The sequence below is a fragment of the Alexandromys fortis genome, unplaced genomic scaffold (genome assembly GCF_014885135.2).
Source record: "Alexandromys fortis isolate MF-2015 unplaced genomic scaffold, M_Fortis_MF-2015_v1.1 scaffold_54, whole genome shotgun sequence".
Taxonomy (NCBI): domain Eukaryota; kingdom Metazoa; phylum Chordata; class Mammalia; order Rodentia; family Cricetidae; genus Alexandromys; species Alexandromys fortis.
Genome location: NW_026067958.1, coordinates 5,100,987 through 5,121,995, shown reverse-complemented (window position 1 = coordinate 5,121,995; position 21,009 = coordinate 5,100,987). Strand labels below are relative to the sequence as shown.

General features: G+C 39.8%; 1 protein-coding gene across 1 annotated transcript in view; it reads right to left on the bottom strand.

Moving 5' to 3' along the window:
* Gpr158 (G protein-coupled receptor 158) overlaps positions 1-21,009 on the bottom strand; it is a 337,214-nt gene that overhangs the window by 288,612 nt on the left and 27,593 nt on the right. Inside the window, exon 2 of the mRNA XM_050152617.1 lies at positions 8,591-8,696. Within this exon, the coding sequence (XP_050008574.1) occupies positions 8,591-8,696 (106 nt within the window). The remainder of the gene's footprint in view (positions 1-8,590; positions 8,697-21,009) is intronic.

The following is a 21,009-nucleotide window of genomic DNA, read 5'->3' as shown; positions in this document are numbered from 1 at the left end:
TCTTGCAACTGAAAAGCTTTTGTAAGGCAAAGGACACTGTCAATAAGACAAAACAACAGCCTTCAGAATGGGGACATTTTACAAATAGTAAGAATTAAGAGGTTTTGTCCTAATCCAAAGTAAAAATTCATTTCCTCATTTTTATGAAATTCAAATCAGAAACTCAACAGTTTTTAAAATCAAACATTCTAAAACAATATAATTCAAAGATATAAATATTTGATCCTTACATATTGAAGAATGATAGTGAGAAAATATTAAATTATATATTTTCCATAATTATAAAGTTTCTATAAGAGCACAAACTTTGGGGATGCAGGGAGGGCCAGAAGTTAAGAACACTTGTTGCTCTCAGAGAGGACATGGGTGGTACGAGGTGTGGTGCAAAGTGTGCACACTGTGTGCTCAGCAGCAAGGCTGCAGTGATGTCATGGATGCAGCAGGTGTGCACACTGTGTGCTCAGCAGCAAAGCTGCAGTGACGTCATGCATGCAGCAGGGTGTGTCCACTGTGTGCTCAGCAGCAAAGTTGCAGTGATGTCATGGATGCAGCAGGGTGTGCACACTGTGTGCTCAGCAGCAAGGCTGCAGTGAAGTCATGGATGCAGCAGGGTGTGCATGGCCAGAAATACTGGGAATCGTGACATGTTTGGTTTCCAATTACTTTTTGGTCTTTATACATTCAGAAACTTGTTATTACCATTTTTTTTCACGTGGCCGACAGTTTAAGACACTGGGAGGTGGCTTATACAAATCACCCTATGTACATTTCCAAAGTATGGGCTTCACTTCTCAGTATAAAAATGGTTAGCAGGTTGGCATCTTACCAAGCATCTACTCTCCTACCAAATATACTTTAGAAAGACTTCTTCATACTACAGCTGTTCTCTATGTATCTGAATCCTCGTGAATTATTAAATCATACTGGAGAGCTTGTTTCCTTAACACTGAACTATCTTATACATCATAATTTACTTAGCCAATTCTGTATTGTACATTTGCTTCCAAATTTTCAGTGCACACTACTGTAATGAATGTTGTGGCATGCAGATGTGTGTAGCAGTTTCAGAAGATTTCCTTTGACAAATGAAAAGAAAAGCAGTTTTAACCAAGGTGCCCGTACTTTTAGTTATAATAATTTTACTATCTTACCAGAAAGTTCACTAACAATTGCATTTCTATCAGTTCTTCATGGTAGCATACTCAGCACACAGTATAATAATTTGGTTTGGTTAGGATTGGTTTGGCTTAGCAAGACAAAGTTTTGCTGTGTGTAGATGTAAGTTTCTGTCCCACCCAGTCCCACAGCCGATCAGTCCCTGTTGAAATAGGAGCGGCGGGGCTGCGTCCCCGGCACCTGGCCGCCCTCATGGCTAGTTTATGCCCGAAATAATTACACGGAAACTGTATTCTTTCAAACACTGCCTGGCCCGGCTAGTTCCAGTTTCTTATTGGTTAGCTCTTACATATTGTTCTAACCCATTTTTAATATTTTGTGTAGCCCACGAGCTGGCTTACCAGGGAGGATCTTAACCTGTGTCTGTCTGGAGCGGGAGAATCATGGCGACTCTCTACTAAGCTTCTTTCTCCCAGCATCCTGTTCTGTTTTCTCCGCCTACCTAAGGGTTGGCCTATCAAATGGGCCTAGGCAGTTTCTTTATTAATAAGAAATCACTCCCACATCAAGTCCCAAAGTAACACACAAAGGCTTATACTAACTATACACTGTTTGGCCTATTAGTTCAGATTTATTATTATCTAGTTCTAACAACATAAATTAACCGATAATTCATTCAGTCCCAAAGTAACACACAAAGGCTTATATTAACTATACACTGTTTGGCCTATTAGTACAGATTTATTATTAGCTAGTTCTCACAACATAAAATAACTCATAATTCATTCTTGGCTATGTTTGGCCATGAGGCTTGGAACCTTTTCTCAGTAATGCATTCTCATTTTGTTTCCTCTGCATCTGGATGGTGACTATGTCTCTTCCTTTCCTCTTCCCAGAATTCTTCTAGTCTGGTCACCTCACCTATACTTCCTGCCTGGCTACTGGCCCATCAGCATTTTATTAAACTAATATGAGTGACAAATCTTTACAGTGTACAGAGCATTATCCCACAGAGGCTGTATCCAGATTGGTCTTGAGTTCACAGTCCCCCAACTTCAGCTTCTTGATTGCAGAAACTTCTGTTGGCTAATCTAGTAGGCAAAGTTTTTTCATGTCTGAGAACTGTGTGAAGATTTGCCTGTTATGATATTTATTTCTGTGTCTACAAGTTCCTGTTTTGTATGTTAACCACTTAGTACCTAAAGGATGTCATGATTGATTTCATCTTCAGGTTTCCTGGATCTCTCAAGAAGGAAGTAATTCATTTAAATTATGATTTCCTTTATTAGTCCATGTTATTTTATGGAATGAGAATACACTCGGAACACACACCTGTAATACTAGCACTCAGAGGCTGAGGTGGGGCGACTGTTGCAACCCTAAGACCAGCCTTGGTACTAAGGTAGCTAGGGCTATATAGCAAGTCTCTGTCACACACACACACACACACACACACACACACACACACACACACCTTGCAAGATACATTTGACTTAATCTATCAAAAAAGTACCTCATAGAAAATCAAATGTATACATTGTTAATTATTAAATCTACAGCTAGTGGACTGTGTTCAGCAAACCTCAAACAGAGAAGGCTAGAATAGCTAATTAAACAGGGAGAAATTACCATCAGAAGTGGCTTCTGTGAGACAGTGTTAGAACCAGTGCTCTGCAATTCAGACAGAACAGAACCCACAACACGCAGCTCTCCATAAGGAAAGGTATGACGCAGTGTTCTAGTGGAGGAGATGTCGAGATGAGAATAAAGCTTCAGCGTCTTCAAGCTTCCCACAACTAAGTCACACTCTCCCAGCCACAAGATGGCGAAGGGCACTGATGTACCCTTGGTTCAGTTGCTGGGAGCATGGAATTGAGCCAAGTTTTATCTCACTCGATTTGTATGAATCAAAACTTAGTTTAGGAACTGTTAAGAACATGATAAAACTCTCAAGAAAAAAAATCAATCGTCATCTACAAATTTTAGATTCAAAAAGATTATGTAAGATTCAAACAGGTTAATTATTCACAGAAATGGGAACAAACGAGGGAACTCGCTCAGTTGGGCTTGGTAAGGCAAGGCTGTTTTACCAAACCGCAAGATATTTAGCCTAATGGAAAAGTGACTTAACAGTAGCCGAAAATAAACTTCAAATAGCTGAGGGAAAGGTTTCCATTTTTAATTTGGACGGTTCCCATGGAAGAGAACAAAAGCGATGCCTGAAGAGGAAGGGAAGCCATCAACAGGAAGGTGTCTGCAGATTTTGGCTTGGCGCTGGCACCCTGCGAGCTACCTTGAAGCAGCACCACGGCCTTGCTCTTCTTTCTGATGATGAGGCGTTGTTCTCTTTAAACAGCCACAAATGCGCTGATGAGGGTGAAAAGAAAAGACACGATGCACTGATGGGCATTTACACGTCTGGATGATGGCCGGTCCACGACTCTCCTTTGCTGGAAGACTTTTTCATTTCTAGCGTGATATAATGGCATGTAAAAACCAGTGTGCAAGGGTTTTCGCTTCATTTATTTTTCTCTGGGACAAGGTTTTACCCCAAATTCCTGACTCCCAGGATTACAGCACAAGCTGCCCTGCCTGGTTCTGATCTCACTTCTTTTCCACCAAGCTAATACAGTAGCTGTCGCGAAGATTTCAGAAGCCAATATTCGTTTCAAGCTTGTCCTTAGTGTGTCCCTCATTAAATTGGAAGGCAATATTACTGATTGGGTTGTTCATAGAAACTCAAATATTTGAATTTTTTTTCGAAACAAGGTTTCTCTGTAACTTTGAAGCTGTTCTGGAGCTCACTCTGTAGACCAGGCTATCCTTGAACTCACAGAGATCTGCCTGTCTCTGTCTCCCAAGTGCTGGGATTAAAGGTGTGTACCACCACTGCCCAGCAATTCAAAGATTTGAAAGCCTTTCAAACCTACGTGTCACCTCTATACTATGAGCTAGATCATCTTCTAGAGCTGGCTGGCCACCTCCCCGTTCTACATGGTAGTCACTGGGACAAGCAGCTGTGAGATGCTTGAAGGGGAGGCCATTTACTTGAAATTTTCATTTGTATTTAATTTTATCTATTATATATTAAAATTAGTAGCCACATATGCATATGGCTAGTGCCTCTCACAATAGACAGCACAACTATAGAAGTAGAACTATTTTTCTAAAAATTCCAGAGAGGACAAGAGCCCTGGTACAACAGGGCATGTAAGATGAGAACTGTAAGCAGCTGCTTCCAAATTTCTCACTAAGTTGGAAATTAAGCTAAAGATCTCTGGGAAAGCACTGTAAATCCTGTTATGCTCAAGAGACTAAGTTATGTTCTAAAAGCAAGCATTTCCAAAAGGGAATGGCCAAGTACTGCTTTCTTTATATCTTTGCATTAAATTCCTCTTCTCATCAACTAAATAATACCTATTCTTATCTTTTTAAAGCATATTTTCTAACTAAAATTATGTGGAGTTACAGACAGACTCCAACCTAAGACATCCCATTAAGGAGGGATGTTGGGATGCTATCTGTGACGTGTGTGTGTGTGTGTGTGTGTGTGTGTGTGCATGCCTGTGTGTTACATGTGTGAAGAGATCACCTGTCTCTGCCTCCCAAGTGCTGGGATTAAAGGTGTGCGCCACCACCACCTAGCTTGACATTCAGCAGGCACTTATAGTCATATATACACATATTCTCACACAGGCATACACATATATACATAATTAAGAAAATAAAGATACATATTTAAAAATGTCAAGTGCCTGCTGAATTCAAGAGAGGGTACTGAGCTTAGAGGCAGCTGCAAAGCTCCGGATATGGGTGCTAGGAACCAGACTCTGGTTCTCTGTAAGATCAGTGTGCACTGTAACTACTGAGATACCTTCCCATCTCCCAAAGTGACTTTTTAGCAATTCTGAGAAAGTATTTCAAAGTGAGAATACTGAAAATATATATCTGAAAATGTTTTTACTGTATGTGAGTTTTGTTACCAGAATCTAAAAATATTCAGAGAGCCTTGCAATTTAAACTTGAAAATAAAAGTTCCCAACCAATCCTACAAGAAGAGAATAAGCTAATTTTAAATATATATATATTATTTTTAGCATTAAATATTTATATCATTTTATATTTATATATTTAAATGAATGTATACGTGTACATATATACAATATACATATATTCCTTTAATAGATACATATTACGGATAAATATTCCTTTAATATATACATATATTCCTTTAAAATACTAAAGTGCTCAGCTTTCAGATTAGCTTCTAGGGACCAACACCAGTTAAGATGAAAACCTGCTGAGTATATTTTTGCATAAACCTTTGAAAAACTGGTATATGGAAGTGAAAATATGGACATCGTGATTTAACAAAAAGAGTCAACAGTGGATTCATTCCAGGTGTATCGATAGAGCATTGCAGAGTGTGCGCATCACCGGTGACAGATGTCAACGCTAAGTAAAAAGCCTGCTGAACCTAGAGACCCTTGGGTTGTTGTATTCCTAAGGAATAAATTATTGTAACAACAATGACAAATAATTAGTTGTAACATTCTTAATAAAAAATTTAGTAAGGTACAAGATAACCATAATGCTCTCTTTAAAGATATAATTACTTACTTTTACAAAATATCATTTTCATTAAGATATTTCAGCCTTATGCCAACCTGATTAAGTTTTCTGATTTACAAAAAGATATAAATATAATAAAAGATTTGTATACTCTGTATATTTAAAATGTAGGAGGCACTTAATGTTTACTAGTGGCCTATAATCAAACAGCTTAAAGCTACTGTAGTAGTGTTTCCTATTTCCTGCTGCTGTTGTTGTGGTTGTTGTTGTTGTTGTTGAAATGAGACTTTTAAAATAAAAATCCATTCATTTTGTATGTATAAAAACTGTAGAAAAGAATTCTTTGTATACTCAAAGCATTGGTAGGAAAAGAGGTTAAGAACGAAATGGGTTCATTTTATGGGTTTGAGAGCTTAGTTTGGGTGTATATATGTGTGCACCATATATGTACCTGGAACTGGTAGAAATTAGAAGAGGGCCCTAGTTCTCCTGTAATCTGGGCTACAGGGGGTTGTGAATTGCCATGAACACTGGTCCTTTGCTCAGCAGCCAGTGCTTTAACCACTAAGCCTCTCTCCAAGCCCCATCATTTCAGCTTCTTGATAGTACTTTTGGAGCACTGAGCTTCTTGCTACAACATATTCAAATAAGTCATTGAACTGTCAGTTGTCCTAAAGAATGTGCTTTTTGAGTTTTTCCATGAGAAACTGGGTAAATACTATGCATATATATATATATGTATTATGAAAAGTCACATATTTCAACCTAATCTTTGTTCATTGGAATAGAAAACAGTATTGTTTCTTGAAATAATTTATTTGAAAGCTCTAAAATACACAAGACTCAAAAAAATTAATATTGCTGATGCAATGAAAATAAATCAATCTTCTAAAAGTAGTTATTGGTAATAAAACCATCCAGTTAAAAAATGAATGTCATAAAGAAACAAAATGACTCAAACATTATTATAAGCTAAGAAGGGCCCATCTTCCTATTTCTAAACAGACTGTTGACTCCAGCACCCATACCAAAGCAAGGCTGCCTAGAAATGGTCACTCTTAGACCAATATCCACAGTGGGAATTTCAGCATGGAAAAGTCCATGATAGTTAAAGGCAATGCAAAATGGCCATACACAATTGCCATGGAGATAACCAAACTAAGGACAATCACCAATCATCAATTGAAATTTATATGTTTAAAATTGCTAGAGTCATTCAAAGGGAAGTAAAGCCTCAGAAATTCTCAAAACCATAGGATTACCAAATAGGGACAAAAGGTTTTACCAAAGCAAAAGGGCTCACATACATCACGGAGTCCCACTCGGTAAGGGATTGAGGTAAAAAGCTACAGAGGATTGGTGTGTGAGGGTATATAGACACGAAAGAGATTTGGGAACATATGCTAGGAACCAAAGAGGAAAGATAGCATTATATGAACATTATGGAGGTAGGATAGGTTTAAAGCAGCATCTCTCAATCTGTGAGTTGTGACTTTTTTGGGAGCCTAACAACTCTTTTGTGGAGATTACCTAAGACCATCCTGCAGATCAGATATTTATATTACAATTCACAACAGTAATAAAATTGCATTTATGAAGAAGCAATAAAACTAAGTTTATGGTTTGCAGTCATTACAACATGAAGAACTGTATTAAAGGGTCAAAGCTTTAGGAATGCTGAGAACCACTGGATTTAGAAGGACAAGGAAAAGTATGAAGTTGTTGGGGTGCTCAGGGGTGGAGAATTGGGGGCTATTGTGATAAAGAGAATGGAAGTGGATAAAGGTATATGTGATACGTAGGGGAGTGTGGGACTTAGAGATCATTGGGAGAATGGTGAGCTTGGTGCTGTCTTAGTGATGTGCAACAGCATGATATTGCAGGGTATGCGCAAGGTGACATGTGAAGGGATTATATCCATATATGTTCATACATATGCCTGTGTGCCTATAATTACAGTGACAAAAAGAAGTACTTAATGGCAAACGTCCCTTCTGGCTTAAATGGCCTTGCTCTAAAACCATATATGTGCAATATGCACAACCACCATTCACAAATGGAGAAGTTCAAATTAAAGATGCTGGGTATGACTTTGTAGAAACACTACACCCTCCTATTTAAAATAAACTGAGTCAACTTTCCTTACAAATTTATGGAGTCAACCTTGGGATATTCCAAGTGTTAAAGGTCAGAAAACTGGAATTGTGTGCACTTTTTCACAGCATCTTTGGACCTTAGAGACAGATTAGTGAGAAGATATTCTCTAGTATGTCATCATATTTCTTCTTTGAAACTGCAAAAGGCAAGTGGCAAGGGTCATTGCTGTTGCTGTTGCTTCCTGAACAAAAAAGACGGGTCTTTCGCAGAAGTGTGATCTCTGTTCTTTATCAGCCAGAATCCCACCCAGTCAAACCCGGTGGGGGTGGAAAGGAAGAAAATGCACACAGCTGTAAACAATCCCTTTCCAGGTCCCTGCAGATACGTTTCTCCTTGTTTTCCAGACTACCCTGCCGTACCTGCTCTGATCCCACAAATGTGACAATGAGCATCACCATGCATGAAAAGATGTTTGCTCTGTTTGGTCCCACTGGGGCTGTTTCCTCATTTCTTGATTGTTGTACATTTCTAGCTTGTTCTAAAGAATTAAATCATCCTTTAATCAAAGTCAAATTTCAGCCACAACCTTACTCTTGGCCTTGTCTTAAGGGTCCCCAAAACAGTTTCTCTGCAAAAATGTTATTTTCTCCCCTCTTTCAGTTTATTTGACAGGAGTGAGATGTGTCTGGATTCTTTCCTTCTCATTCGGATGCGCAGGGTCATTCACCCACGCAAATGAAGCATGTGCGAGAGCCATCCACGCCTTTGCCTCCGATTTCGGAAGATCTAATCCTTGTGTTCTTACCTCTGAGTTGTTAAGAGGGCATTTGTGAGTCCCTGAAAACCAGCCGTCACTCGAGCATTGGTCAATGTCCACTTTCTGGAGACTTATATCAACTTTCATCACACCCCTAAAATAAAACAGATAAACAGAAAAAGTCAGCGTGAGCCTTGACATTTTCTGTGTTCTGCCCTGGAAAAGAGACGAATGTAAAGAACGTCCTAAGCTGTTCACACTGCCCGCTTAGGTTTAACTCAGCTTTACTCAGAGAAGAAACATAGGAGGGCAAATCCAGCAAATACTCATTTTGTTCAGCTTGCAAAAGTAAGGACTTTGTACATTCACAATCTCCAGCCTCTTAATGCGGTACCTGGAACAGAAAGGGTGCTCAGTAAATAACTAAAGATTTACTAAACCACACAGTATGGTTGTGGACATCGCAGAAAACTTGACTCTAAAATAACACCTGTCCCAAAAATGTCTTCTTTACAGTGAGTCGTAGTCAGGTGCTAATCTCATTTCACTCTCCTGCTAAAACTTGTCTGTGGTGGGAGCTCAGAGAGGCTGGCGTAACCGGGAGAAGAAACTTCTCTTTCCACTCATCTTCTATAAGTTACATAAAGGCACAGATGATAGATAGGTGGATATTTATAATGTGATGTAAAATGTAGAACATAGGAGTTAGTATTAGTAACTAAGATTAAGATTTAAAAAAAAAAATTGCTTGCTTTGACCAAACCTGTGCTTGCTTTGAGCAGCTATTAAGAGTTGTTGGCAAACTGCTACCAAATACGCCAATGTTATAAATGTATTATTCAATAAACTCTGACATTATGGATAGACATAGGCATATCCATCTCTGTTTATGACATAGTACACATGACAGATAATAAATGATAGTTATAATAAATTCTATGATGTGGTTTTGGTCTTGTTTGTTTGTTTAGTTTTCAACTTGACACAAGCCAGGGTCATCTGGGCAGAAGGACCCTCAACTGAGTAAACGCTGATATCAGATTGACTCAGACTGAGTGGTTGGTAAGACTGTGGGGACACTTTCTTGATTAAAGATTGACAGGAGGGCCCAGCCCACTGTGGTGATACCATCCTTGAGCAGGTGGTCCTGGGCTGTCCAAGAAAGCAAGCTAAGAAACCATAGCAAGCAAGCTAGTAAGTAGCTTCTCTCCATAGTCTATGCTTCGGTTTCTGCCTGCAGGTTCTTTCCTTGACTTCTCTCCATGATGGACTGTGATCTAGGGCATATAAGCAAAATTAACTCTTTCCTCCCCAAACAGTTTTTGTTCATGGTGTTTATCACAGCAATAGAAGGCACACTATGGCAGGGAACATTACAAAGAAAGAAACGTTATGGTGGAGGGGAACAGGTCAAAGGGATAAGAGGAGATCAGGATAAAATTTATGACTGGCATAATGACAGCCCTTCACCTTTCATCACCAGAATCATGAAGTTTCCCACTGGACTGTCATTGGCTACAACATTTTAGTATTCTCCATTGAATGCCTCATTATAAAGCATAAATTATCCAAACTAGCTATTTTTACTTGTGTCAAAATTTCTAGAAATAATGTGTTCAGTTTTTTTTTTGTTTTGTTTTGTTTTAGGTTTTTTTTTTCCCCCAGCTATTTGCAACACCACGGAGAGCTTAGAGGCAAGACAGGCCAAAAGTCTTGCTCGCTCAGCACCATGGTCACCAGTGGGAACTGCAGGAGGCTGCCATTGTTCTGCTGCTTTTCCTTGAAGAAAATTGGCTTCAGAGATAAGTAGCTTACTTGTTGAGAACGTTCTCCCTTAGTTTCAAGTTCATATATAGAAACTAAAAAGTCACCGCAGACTTTCAACCCAGCCACGAAGCACTTTGGGTTTGCTCAAAACCACCAGAGGTAAATGAGCCGTGCGTTCACCAGATGGGGAATCAGCGCTGACTCATCTTCATTAGGGCCTCCTCGGTGCCTGGAGACCCACTGAGCCCTGGGGAAGGTGCTGCAGACTTCCGGAGAGGGAGGTGGAATTTAGGGGGGACTCCATCAGAGGAACAAGCTCTCGTACTGGGGAACAGTAGACATTGTGAAGGAACACAGAGACGCAAATGAGCACGGTCCCTCATTCAGAGGCCAGCTCCAAGCCCCAGCACGCCTGCACCCGGAGTCTCTGGGGCAATGTCTCTGGGGCGGAAGTTCTGTTCCTTCCTTTCACATCCCAGAAGCTCCAAATGCTGCCAGGAAATTACTGTAGCATAAATGCCTCAGGACTAGAAAATGAAGGGAGAAAAAGACTATTGGTGACCTCCAGAGATTAAAAAACAACGAATTCTATAAAACTATAACTTTTGTTATAAAGTAACTTTTGTTACTCCTAAAACCCTTGGTGCTCCATAGACCAATGTGTCTTCCCCTACTTGTTGTGGGCAGGAAGGGACAGACGGAAAGGAAGGGGAGGGGAGGGGAGGACACAGGACAAGCTTCAAATTCCTTTCATCCTTGACAGTCTAATATTCTGTCACCCTGAATAGGTTTCCGTGCCAGAGTCATTGCCAAGTGCTGTAAATTGGCTTTCCACACTTTTCTCGTATTTTGACATTTCTGTCCCATTGCCACTAACTAGTTTCCTTACTAACTGCTTTCAGATCTTCATCTCTAACCCAAGTAACAGCTTTTTAATAATAGCTGTTTGGTTCAGTCTGGCCTTGTTCCAGGTAGAGGTCCCAGTGCGACGTCTATAGAGTTCAGAGCTTTCCTTCCAATGTAAAGACTAAGTCACTGATACACATTCCTAACAGGTTGACCTTTGTCCTGACAGATGTATTATAACTTTTGGTGGATGCATACCACGGACACAAAGAATATTACCAGACATCAATGAGGTCCCCCAAGTGGCTATAGCAATAACTTAGTGTTTGAATTTGTTTTCCTATTGCTGTGATAAACAGAATGACAGAAAAGCAAGTTGAGGGAAGGAAGGGTTCTGTCACCTTGTACTTTACTGTCCACCATCAAGGGGAGCCAAGGCAAGAACCTGGAGACAGAAACTGAAGCAGAGGCAACAGAGGAACACTGCTTAGTGATTTGCCCTCTATGACTTGCTCAGCCTGCTGTCTTCTATAACTCAGGAGCACCAGCCCAGAGGCAGCACCTTGTGCAATGAGTTGGGCTTTCCAACATTAATCATCAATCAAGAAAGTGTCCTACAGACTCGTCTACAGGCCAGTCTGGTGGAGGCAATTGCTCAGTTGAGGTTCCCTCTTTCCAGATGACCCTAGTTTGTGTCAAGTTGACCAAAACTCACCATCACTGTTAGTTTCTGCTGCATCCTGCCTCAGCTGCCAAAGCAGCTACATCACCACCTGTTGCCAGACGCCCTTCCATCCGCAGCTATGACACATGTGCCCCCCCCCTTTAAAAGTGCCCACCAGAGCACAGCTTGCTCTCTCATCTCTGGTCTCTCTCTGTGTCTGCCTACCTCCCTCATGTCACCACTCCCTCATGGCCTTTCACTCTTTCACCTTCCCCTCCTCCACTCCCCCTCCATGTTTCTCCTCCCCCAATAAACCTCTTGCCCCAGCTCTGTTGCTTAGTGGCACACCTTGGCAGGGCCCGCCAAAAGGTACCCACTTCAACTTTCTCTTTTTTAATCTTTACCGTCACACTTAGCTCTGTCCAGTACAACTGAAGACTGCCTTAGCATGCGGCCTGAGTTGTCCTGCACTGCCTTGTAGCCAGTTTCCAGAAATGCCCACTGCCTGAGAATGGGGATGTGTTATAGCATAAAGAGACTCTTGCAACTAAACTGTCATTCTTTCAGAAATTTTTCCAAAACAGTTGGTCAGTAAGCTCACTGTTGGTATCTCCAAGGACTTCAGAAGGTGCCATGCAAGCAGGGGCCGACAAACTGAAGTATATTGAAGTAAAGGTGATACAACCCCGAAAACATGTAAATACGATCCTGACCCATCCCTATTCAACACCAATATTGTCATTTTCATAGACTGAAAACCACAGAGGATAAAACTTCTTGGCACAGTGTTCTAGCTGGGCCTCTCCCACTTCTGACCTCTAATCCCTCATGCATGCATTTTGTTTTGTTTTGTTGTTGTGTTGTGTTTTAGACAACTCAGAAAGACATATAGGGCCCAAGAAAATTCTCACTGTCTCACAAAACCTTGCCTTTATAAGTTCTGGCAGTAAATCCCGGGCTTCACACAAGTTAGGCACTCTACAACTGAACTATGTCCCAATCTCTCTGGCATTATATCTTTCTTAGGTATTTTCTCCTAACTTCTCAGTAATGCCAACACCCAATTAACTTTGGAAAAAGTTCCAATGTTAAGGAGAAGCAAAAAGTAGCTAAACTAACAGCGGGCAAAGGAAAACTGAAGGACTGCGGTTTAAGCAAAGATAGAATCTCAGGAACATCTGTGGATGAGAGAATGAAAAAAAAAACTGGAGACCAAAGGAAAACTTCCAGAGTCTGCTGGGTTTCTCAGCCCTGTTACCTTGAACTCTAACTCTCTGCTCCACTACTGGGGGAGAAAGTGACATAATAATCCATGAAGTCAGCATTAATGAAAAATGACGGGAAATGTGCAAACACTATGAGAGGAAAAAGGTAAATAACCAACCCAACTACAAAACCAGTGGTCTTCAACAGAGAGTCTCCTGTCTGCTGGTGCCGTCAGGACAAAAAAGTTGTGGGAGTAACTAAGCATTCTCTGATTGGATTTAGGGCCCACTCCATCAAGGGAAACCCATGCTTAACACTGCTCAGGTGGCCAAGAACCTGGGACTAGATAGGCCATGGACCTAGAGAAAAACTAAATTCAATTGTTCTGCTCAAGCAATTTGCCAAAATAACTCCTAATGACGTTCTGCTATACCCCTAGATGACTGTCTTGCTCAGTCATCATTACAGAGGTTTATACCTGCAATAGATGGAAACAAATATAGAAACCCACACTGGATAATGGGCGGAGTGAGAGACCTTGGAACACCCAATCCTAAATGAAACATCTCCATCCAAAATCTCTCCTTTGAACATCTTCCCCCAGGCCTTTGTAGAAGAGGGATCAAAAAGACTAAGAACCAGTAGGGATGGAAGACACCAAGGAAACAATGCAATTCACCACGCCCTTCCCATCCAGCTCCAAGAGCAGAACCACATCTCTAATTTTTGTCTCTTTCCTCGTGTTTCAAATGGCATCTGTTCTTATTGGCTGCCCGTGCCACTTAGTGCAATGCTCCACTTCATCCTTTCTTTAAAGTTGAGAGCTACTCCTCATTTTATTTATTCTTCTACAAGTTAGCACTAGGCATGCGAATAATGCTATAATGCAGTAGTTTCATTTTTTAGCAACACTTAAGAGAAATATCAAAGGCCCAGTCTACAGTGCTTGAAAATAAAATGGTTTCTCATCCTTAGTGTCTCCTAGCAAAAGATTTTCAGAATATACATTAGGGTCAGAGCAAAGACCCACCACAAAATAAAGCTATGAAATCCTTTAAGGCCTAAAAATAGGTCTAAGACAATGCCTTGTGAACATATTAATTCAAAGATCTTCCAGTGGTAAACTGTGTGCTTCTGAACATCTGTAAACAAAAGGAATTCCAATATTCTTAAGGTTTATTTCACAGCACCAATGGGGCCCAGGTTTATTTCTTTATGTTTGTTATTGTTATCAGGATATTTGTTGTCCATTTTTTTTACTCTAAATCTTTTATAGCCCAGACTTGTCTCAAACTCCCTATGAAACTGAGTATGACCTTGAACTTCTGATTATTTTGCCTGTACCTTTAAGTGTTGAGATTAGCGGGATGATGAGTACCTCCAATTTTGTGAGATGCTGAGGGCTTCTTTACCCAGGACTTTATGTAGAGTAGGCAAACACTCTACCCACTGAGCTATAGTCCCAGCCCTAAGAACCAGGGATTCTAAACCAAAACAAAAAAAATGTTTATGTCAAAGAAATATATGAGTGTAGTATCTTTCTGGTAGAATGCAATGCAGTAAGATTCACAGAATACCAACAGGAGGCCTCAGCAAAGAAATTTCTCTTTGCCACAAAGACCATCACAGAAAACTACAACTGATTAAAATACAACAGAAAAGAAACTGTGTGATGCCTAGTCAAAACTGGTATATCTAAACACAATCCCAGCACCTACGGCTCAGGGATCATTGAGGAAGCCAGGGTGGAAAGATCGTAGGAGCCAGAGGAACAGGAAGTTTGCTGTGAAATTATATCTTCTAGAAATGTCATCGACTATGCCCATGAGGTCTCATTAGCATGGCAGCTGAAACAAAACCTGAAGAGCGACACGGATGGACACGCTAACAAAGAGGGTTAAATCTCAGTGGACCTCAGCCCTAGAGGGGGAATTACCAGCAAAGGGAATGCTGAGAGTGGGTCTTCCCCGGGGAAGAGTCCTCCTATTGGTTATCCAATAACAAAAGGTTAATCTTAAGACCATACATATAGATAGCACTGTACAGACTGAGCAGGTTATATTTATGTGTTTAAGAATATATTTGATACATTTATATATTCATATTATACAATTTAAAAAGAGGCTATAAATTTGAGAAAGAGCAAAGGAATGCATAACATTTGTTGGGGAAGAAATAGAAGGGGGAAAGATGGAATTTTAAATTTAAAAAATACAGTAACTTAGAAAAATAAAAAAAAAAACTATTATCAGTTTTAAAAAGAATACCCGAAGCTGTCAGTTTCTGACATAAACAGGCACATCAGCATCTTGATTGACAAGGAGACACATAACACTTTAAAGTACAGCTCCCTGGTTTTTAAGGTCAACAAGGAGACTGAGACAGCCACACAGATCCTCACTTCTTTAGGGAGCAAGGATAATTCAGAGGATGAAAACGAGAGCCCAGGGGGGAAAGCTGAAACCTTTGATGAAGCGTTCTGAGAGAGGAAAGCTGGGTCCTAAGGATGACCTGGCGACATGTGCTCAAGTGGATTTCAAAATTACCACAGATCAGGGGCTACTGTTCACATCTTATTTCATGTGGCTTCTGGCCTGGAGGACTGTCCTAGTTATTTGAGCCTTTTACCTCAATGGGTTTGTTGGTAGACAACTGGGGAAGAAACACAAATTTCCTTATGGGTCTCTAGGCTAAGTTTCAAGGAACCACACACATGGACCCTCGCCTGGACCTAGGAGCCTGCAGAGGAGCGATGTCTTCCTGAAAAGGAGTAAGAATATTTTTTCATTAAGGAGACTATCTACCAGCAGAAAGTATCAGTGCATGCTCAATGTCTCAACATTCAGGGGGCTGTAGCAGAAGGATCTTGAGTTCCAGACCAACCTGAACTATGCAGTGAAACCCTGTCTAAAAATTAGTAAGGAAATAAATGACTGAAGTGAAATAATGGTGATATTAGATTCTACAACAAAAGGATAAATATTTGCAAGTCCATAATCCCAAATACAAGAAAAAATAAAGAAATAAAACTTTCTTACAGAAGAATTTCAGTTGAAAAATACACAAAGAATTGGAGAAATAGAAAACTGACCATTAGAACATAATATTAGGAGTGAGAAAGTAGCTAAGCGGTGCAGTGTGGTTGCTCAGAATGCACACCTGGGTAAAATGCCCAGTTCAGAAGAAAAAAGAAAGAAAGAAAGAAAAGAACAACATAGCAATAATTATTGCAACTAAGACCTGCAGAACATTAGTGGAAAAAAAATCTTTGAAGAAAAGCAGGATATTTGAATAACCTCGAAATATTTTGCCTATGACACTCATTACTATGGTGAATTTAACATAATATCTAGAACCCTTTGGTACACATTCAGTCTTCCAGGAAGGGGAAAGAACTTCATCTCACTTTAATGTAGTTCTAATGTATTGTATCATTAGAGTATATTTGAAAGACAAGGAAAAACTGAGATACTAATGTGGATTATTACTTTAACTAGACAAAGATGTGTGGCTGCTTTTGTTTAACTATGTAAAGATGTGTTACTGTTTTACCTTGCCTGCCTAAGGCACCTCATTGATCTAATAAAAAGCAGACCGGCCAAGAGCTAGGCATTAATGGGATAGGGAGGCCTGAAAACCAAAGAGAATAAGTAGGAAGAGCAATCTAGGCTTGAGAAGAAGAGAGAACGAGGGAGAAAAAGAGGAGACCCCCTTCCCCAGCCAGGCAGTCAGACGACTGCCAACCACTTAGATGGAACAGAACAAACAGAAGGAAAGAAAGGTAAGGAGCCCTGGGGCAAAACATAGATGAAGAGAAACAGGTTAATTTGAGTTAAAGAAAAATGTTAGCTAGAAGTGAGAATAAGCTAAGACCGAGCATTCATAACTAATACTAAGTCTTCCTGTCTTTATTTGGAGTTCTTTGGGAGACCACACTGAAGACAGAGGAACGTGGTACACAAATGCAGTACTGTACAGTCCTTCTAAGGCTGCTTTGCTAAGTGCCTTAGGCTAGGAAACTTTAAAAGAATCTGATTTTTCTTATAATTCTCTGGAGTAAGCGCAACAAAAACGTGTTGGCAGTCTTAGTTTCTTCTGAGGCCCCCTACTCGGCTTGTAGGCGACCACCGCAGGGCTTCTAGGGATTCCCCCAGTGCCACTGTCTCATAAGAGCACCAAATACAGTGAATCAGCCTACTCTAATATCTTCATGTTGACTTAACGTCCTCTTTAAAGATGCTGCATACAATTTCACATTAACATTCACATTCCTTAGGTGCTGGAAGTTAGAGCATTAGCATACATATTTGTGGAGACACAGTGCAGCCCGTGACATGAAATAAAGAAAACAGGCCTCAGTAATGGAAAACTAAAAAGTCTGAATAAACTCCACACTTTAGCTACTACCTCCTTACACTAGTCATTGCCTGTTGGTTATATAAAGTGTGTTATTACAAACAGAATGAGGTACATGGGGACTTTTGGTACTAACTTGGCTGATCTGATCTTTAAAATTATTCCAAAATAGTTTTTAGTTATTTTAAAATCCATTTATTGAAAAGATTAAGAGAATTAAAGAGAAATTATTTAAAAATATGGAAATAATACATAAAGTGAAAAGATGCAAAGGTGTATGTTAAAAATGTAACATGATTGATTATACTCAAACAAACTTAAAAATGTGGAGGACATAGATAAACTGACAGAAAATATAAAATAACAAATTTTCCCTAAGAGAATAGAAAGATTGACCAAGACAATTAAGAACAAAATGCCACTTTACTTTATTTTTAAGGACTGTGACTTTTATTTAGTTTACAGTTTCAGAGGGTTCCACCCATGGTCTCTTAGGTCCATACTAGGGCAAAACATCATGAACTTAGGAGCGTGTAGGGAAGGGCAATATCTCCATTGCTTAGACAGAAAACAGAAGGAGCAGGGAGCAGGCATAACAGGTAGCTCATTCAGTAATATAAATGTAAATGTCTGTGCATCAAATTGAGAAAAATCACTACCAGTTATAAACCCTAAGTAATATTCTTATGCACAATAAATATTGCAATTTTATGGTTAGAAGTTCAAATTTATAAGTAAATATTTGATATTCAAGTTCAATAATGCAGGTTTAAAGTATAAATATATTGTGTGTCACAAGAATCAAACGGTAATTTAAAATAAGAAAAATTAACCAAGGCATTGCCATCTATCACTGAGGCCTCTGATATCTTCCTTCTCTTGTTCTGTTTCATTGTCCTGTCTTGACGAAACTGTTAAGGAGAATGAAGAGCTACTGGCCTACCCCAAACAATACACCAGTGATTCTCAACCATCCTAATATTACAACTCTTTAATACCGTTCCTCATGTTGTAGTGACCCCCAACCACAAAATTATTTTGTTGCTACTTCATAACTGTAATTTATGCTACTGTTATGAATCATAATGTAAAATCTCCTATGCACAATATCTGATATGTGACCCCAAGAGGGTCGCAACCCACAGGTTGAGAACCACTGCACTACACCATTCTGAAGAAAAGAAATTATTCTCAAGTCTTTAGTCTAGTAATTAAATTCTCTATTTTAAAAAAAAAGAGTATGATAAATTAATTCTAAAATTAAAATAATAAAATGAAACCCACTGAATTATTAGATCATATCTAATACCACTACCATACCATATCTCAATGTCCAAGTGACTAAATTTTCTTTCCAAGTAAGAATTATGTATAGTGGTCAACAAGACAAAATGACAGCCTACAGAATGGGAAAAGATCTTCACTAACCCCACATCAGACAGAGGTCTGATCTCCAAAATATACAAAGAACTCAAGAAAATGGTCATCAAAAGAACAAATAATCCAATAAAAAAAATGGAGTACAGACCTAAACAGAGAACTCTCAACAGAAGAATCTAAAATGGCTGAAAGACACTTAAGGAAATATTCAACATCCTTAGTCATCAGAGAAATGCAAATCAAAACAACTCTGAGATTACATCGTACTCATCGTAAGAATGTCCAAGATCAAAAACACTGGTGACAACTTATGCTGCTGGAGAGGTTGTGGGGTAAAGGAAACACTCCTGCATTGCTGATGGGAATGCAAGCTGATACAGCCCCTTTGAATGTCAGTGTGGAGATTTCTCAGAAAATTAGGAAGCCAAAGGATGCTCAATTGTACCACAATGACATGTGCTCAACTATGTTCATAGCAGCATTGTTTGTCATAGCCAGAACCTGTAAACAACCTAAATGCCCCTCGACCAAAGAATGGATAAGGAAAATGTGGTACATTTATACAGTGGAGTACTACATAGCAGAAAAAAATTAAGACATCTTGAATTTTGCAGGAAAATGGACGGAGCTAGAAAACATTATTTTGAGTGACGTAACCCAGACACAGAAAGACAATTATCACATGTACTCACTCATGGGAACCTTGGGAGGGGGTTGAAGGGGAGAGGGGAGAAGCAGGGAGGGGATCAGAGAAAAATGTAGAGCTCAATAAAAATCAATAAAAAAATTATGTGTAGAAAATTTAATGTCAAACCTAAGTTCTTACTATGATTTTTTTTCTTGAATTATTATTACATACATATGCACATATAAATTTATAGATACAACTTATTGGGCTCATTTAGAGTTGTTCATATGTATATGTGTATAAGGCTGACTGCTTGGGATTGGATAACCTATTGGGATCTTATCCCTGTAGAAAACTGATTCTCCCACTCTCAGCAGCATGGATGCACGTGGTTTCATCTAGGGGTGGGACCCTGGGAGATTTCTCCCATCCACATTGGCCGGCCAATCGGTGCTGTCGTTCTTCTGGTCAACCATGTTCTTGAGATTTCATGGCTGCAACTTCCTTGTCACATATAGAGAGTACAATCTCACAGCAGAGATTCTGGTCTTTCGTCTTCTGTGATGCTCCCTAAGCCTCAGGTGGAGGAGTAGCACTACAGATGCAGCAATCATGGCTGGGCACCTCATGGTCCATTTTTCTCTACCTTTTAACCAGTTATCACTTTCTATGACATTCTCTGCTGGAAAAGAAAAGGCTTCTCTGAGTTTCTGATAAGGAAATGAGAGACACACTTATCTGTGAGTGGGAGGATGAATGTTTAGAGTGTGGCTCGAAAACACTGGTTTAGGAAAGCCTTCGCAGTAGGATCTCCTGTGTGGCCCTGGGCCTGACGGGCCATGGGTAGTTGGTTAGGTTTACAGTAGCGGGCATGAATTCCCTCCTACTGAGCAGTTGTTGGCTGTCCTCAGGATAAAAACGCCCCTATCATTATATACCTTGCAGAATATTGTACTGTTCCGGTCATTGTTGTGGTGTGGAAGCGTTGGAACTGAGCGGGGCTATTGACTGCTTCTTTTCCTTGGCAGCTTGCACAGCACTTTCTGGTACTATAAACGTTAGTCCTCAGAGAGGAAGCCCCTAGGTCAGACCCAGATCCATTTCTCCAAATCCTCCGTCCAAAGTATATGGTATCTTCAGCAGCAGGGTCTTACCTTCAAGTTCGACTGAGGCAACCGAGGACAATGACAAGTACAGCCTGTATCATCTTGAGAATCTCTTGAACTCCCCTGATCAACAACCTGAAAAGATGTTCCCCTCAACAACCCAAAGGCTTTTTGGAAAATCCAAAGGGAATCATATTATTCTGTGTTTACTTGCAATAACACATGTATGTAACTGTGCACGTGTGCATGTTAAAAGACCTTATGCTGCTTGAAGTGACAATGCTCCTATGAAAAACCATGCTACCACCGTAACATCAAGAAAAATGATTTAAACAGTGAGAGAGAGAGAGAGAGAGAGAGAGAGAGAGAGAGAGAGAGAGAGACTTTACAAAGTTCAACACCTAAACTTTTTAAATGGAAAAGTAGAAAATAGAAGAAAACTCAGTTTGATAATCCTTGCCTCTGGTAAAACTGAACTTTCTTTAAGATGCTTCCTCTCAAACCAGGCTTAATG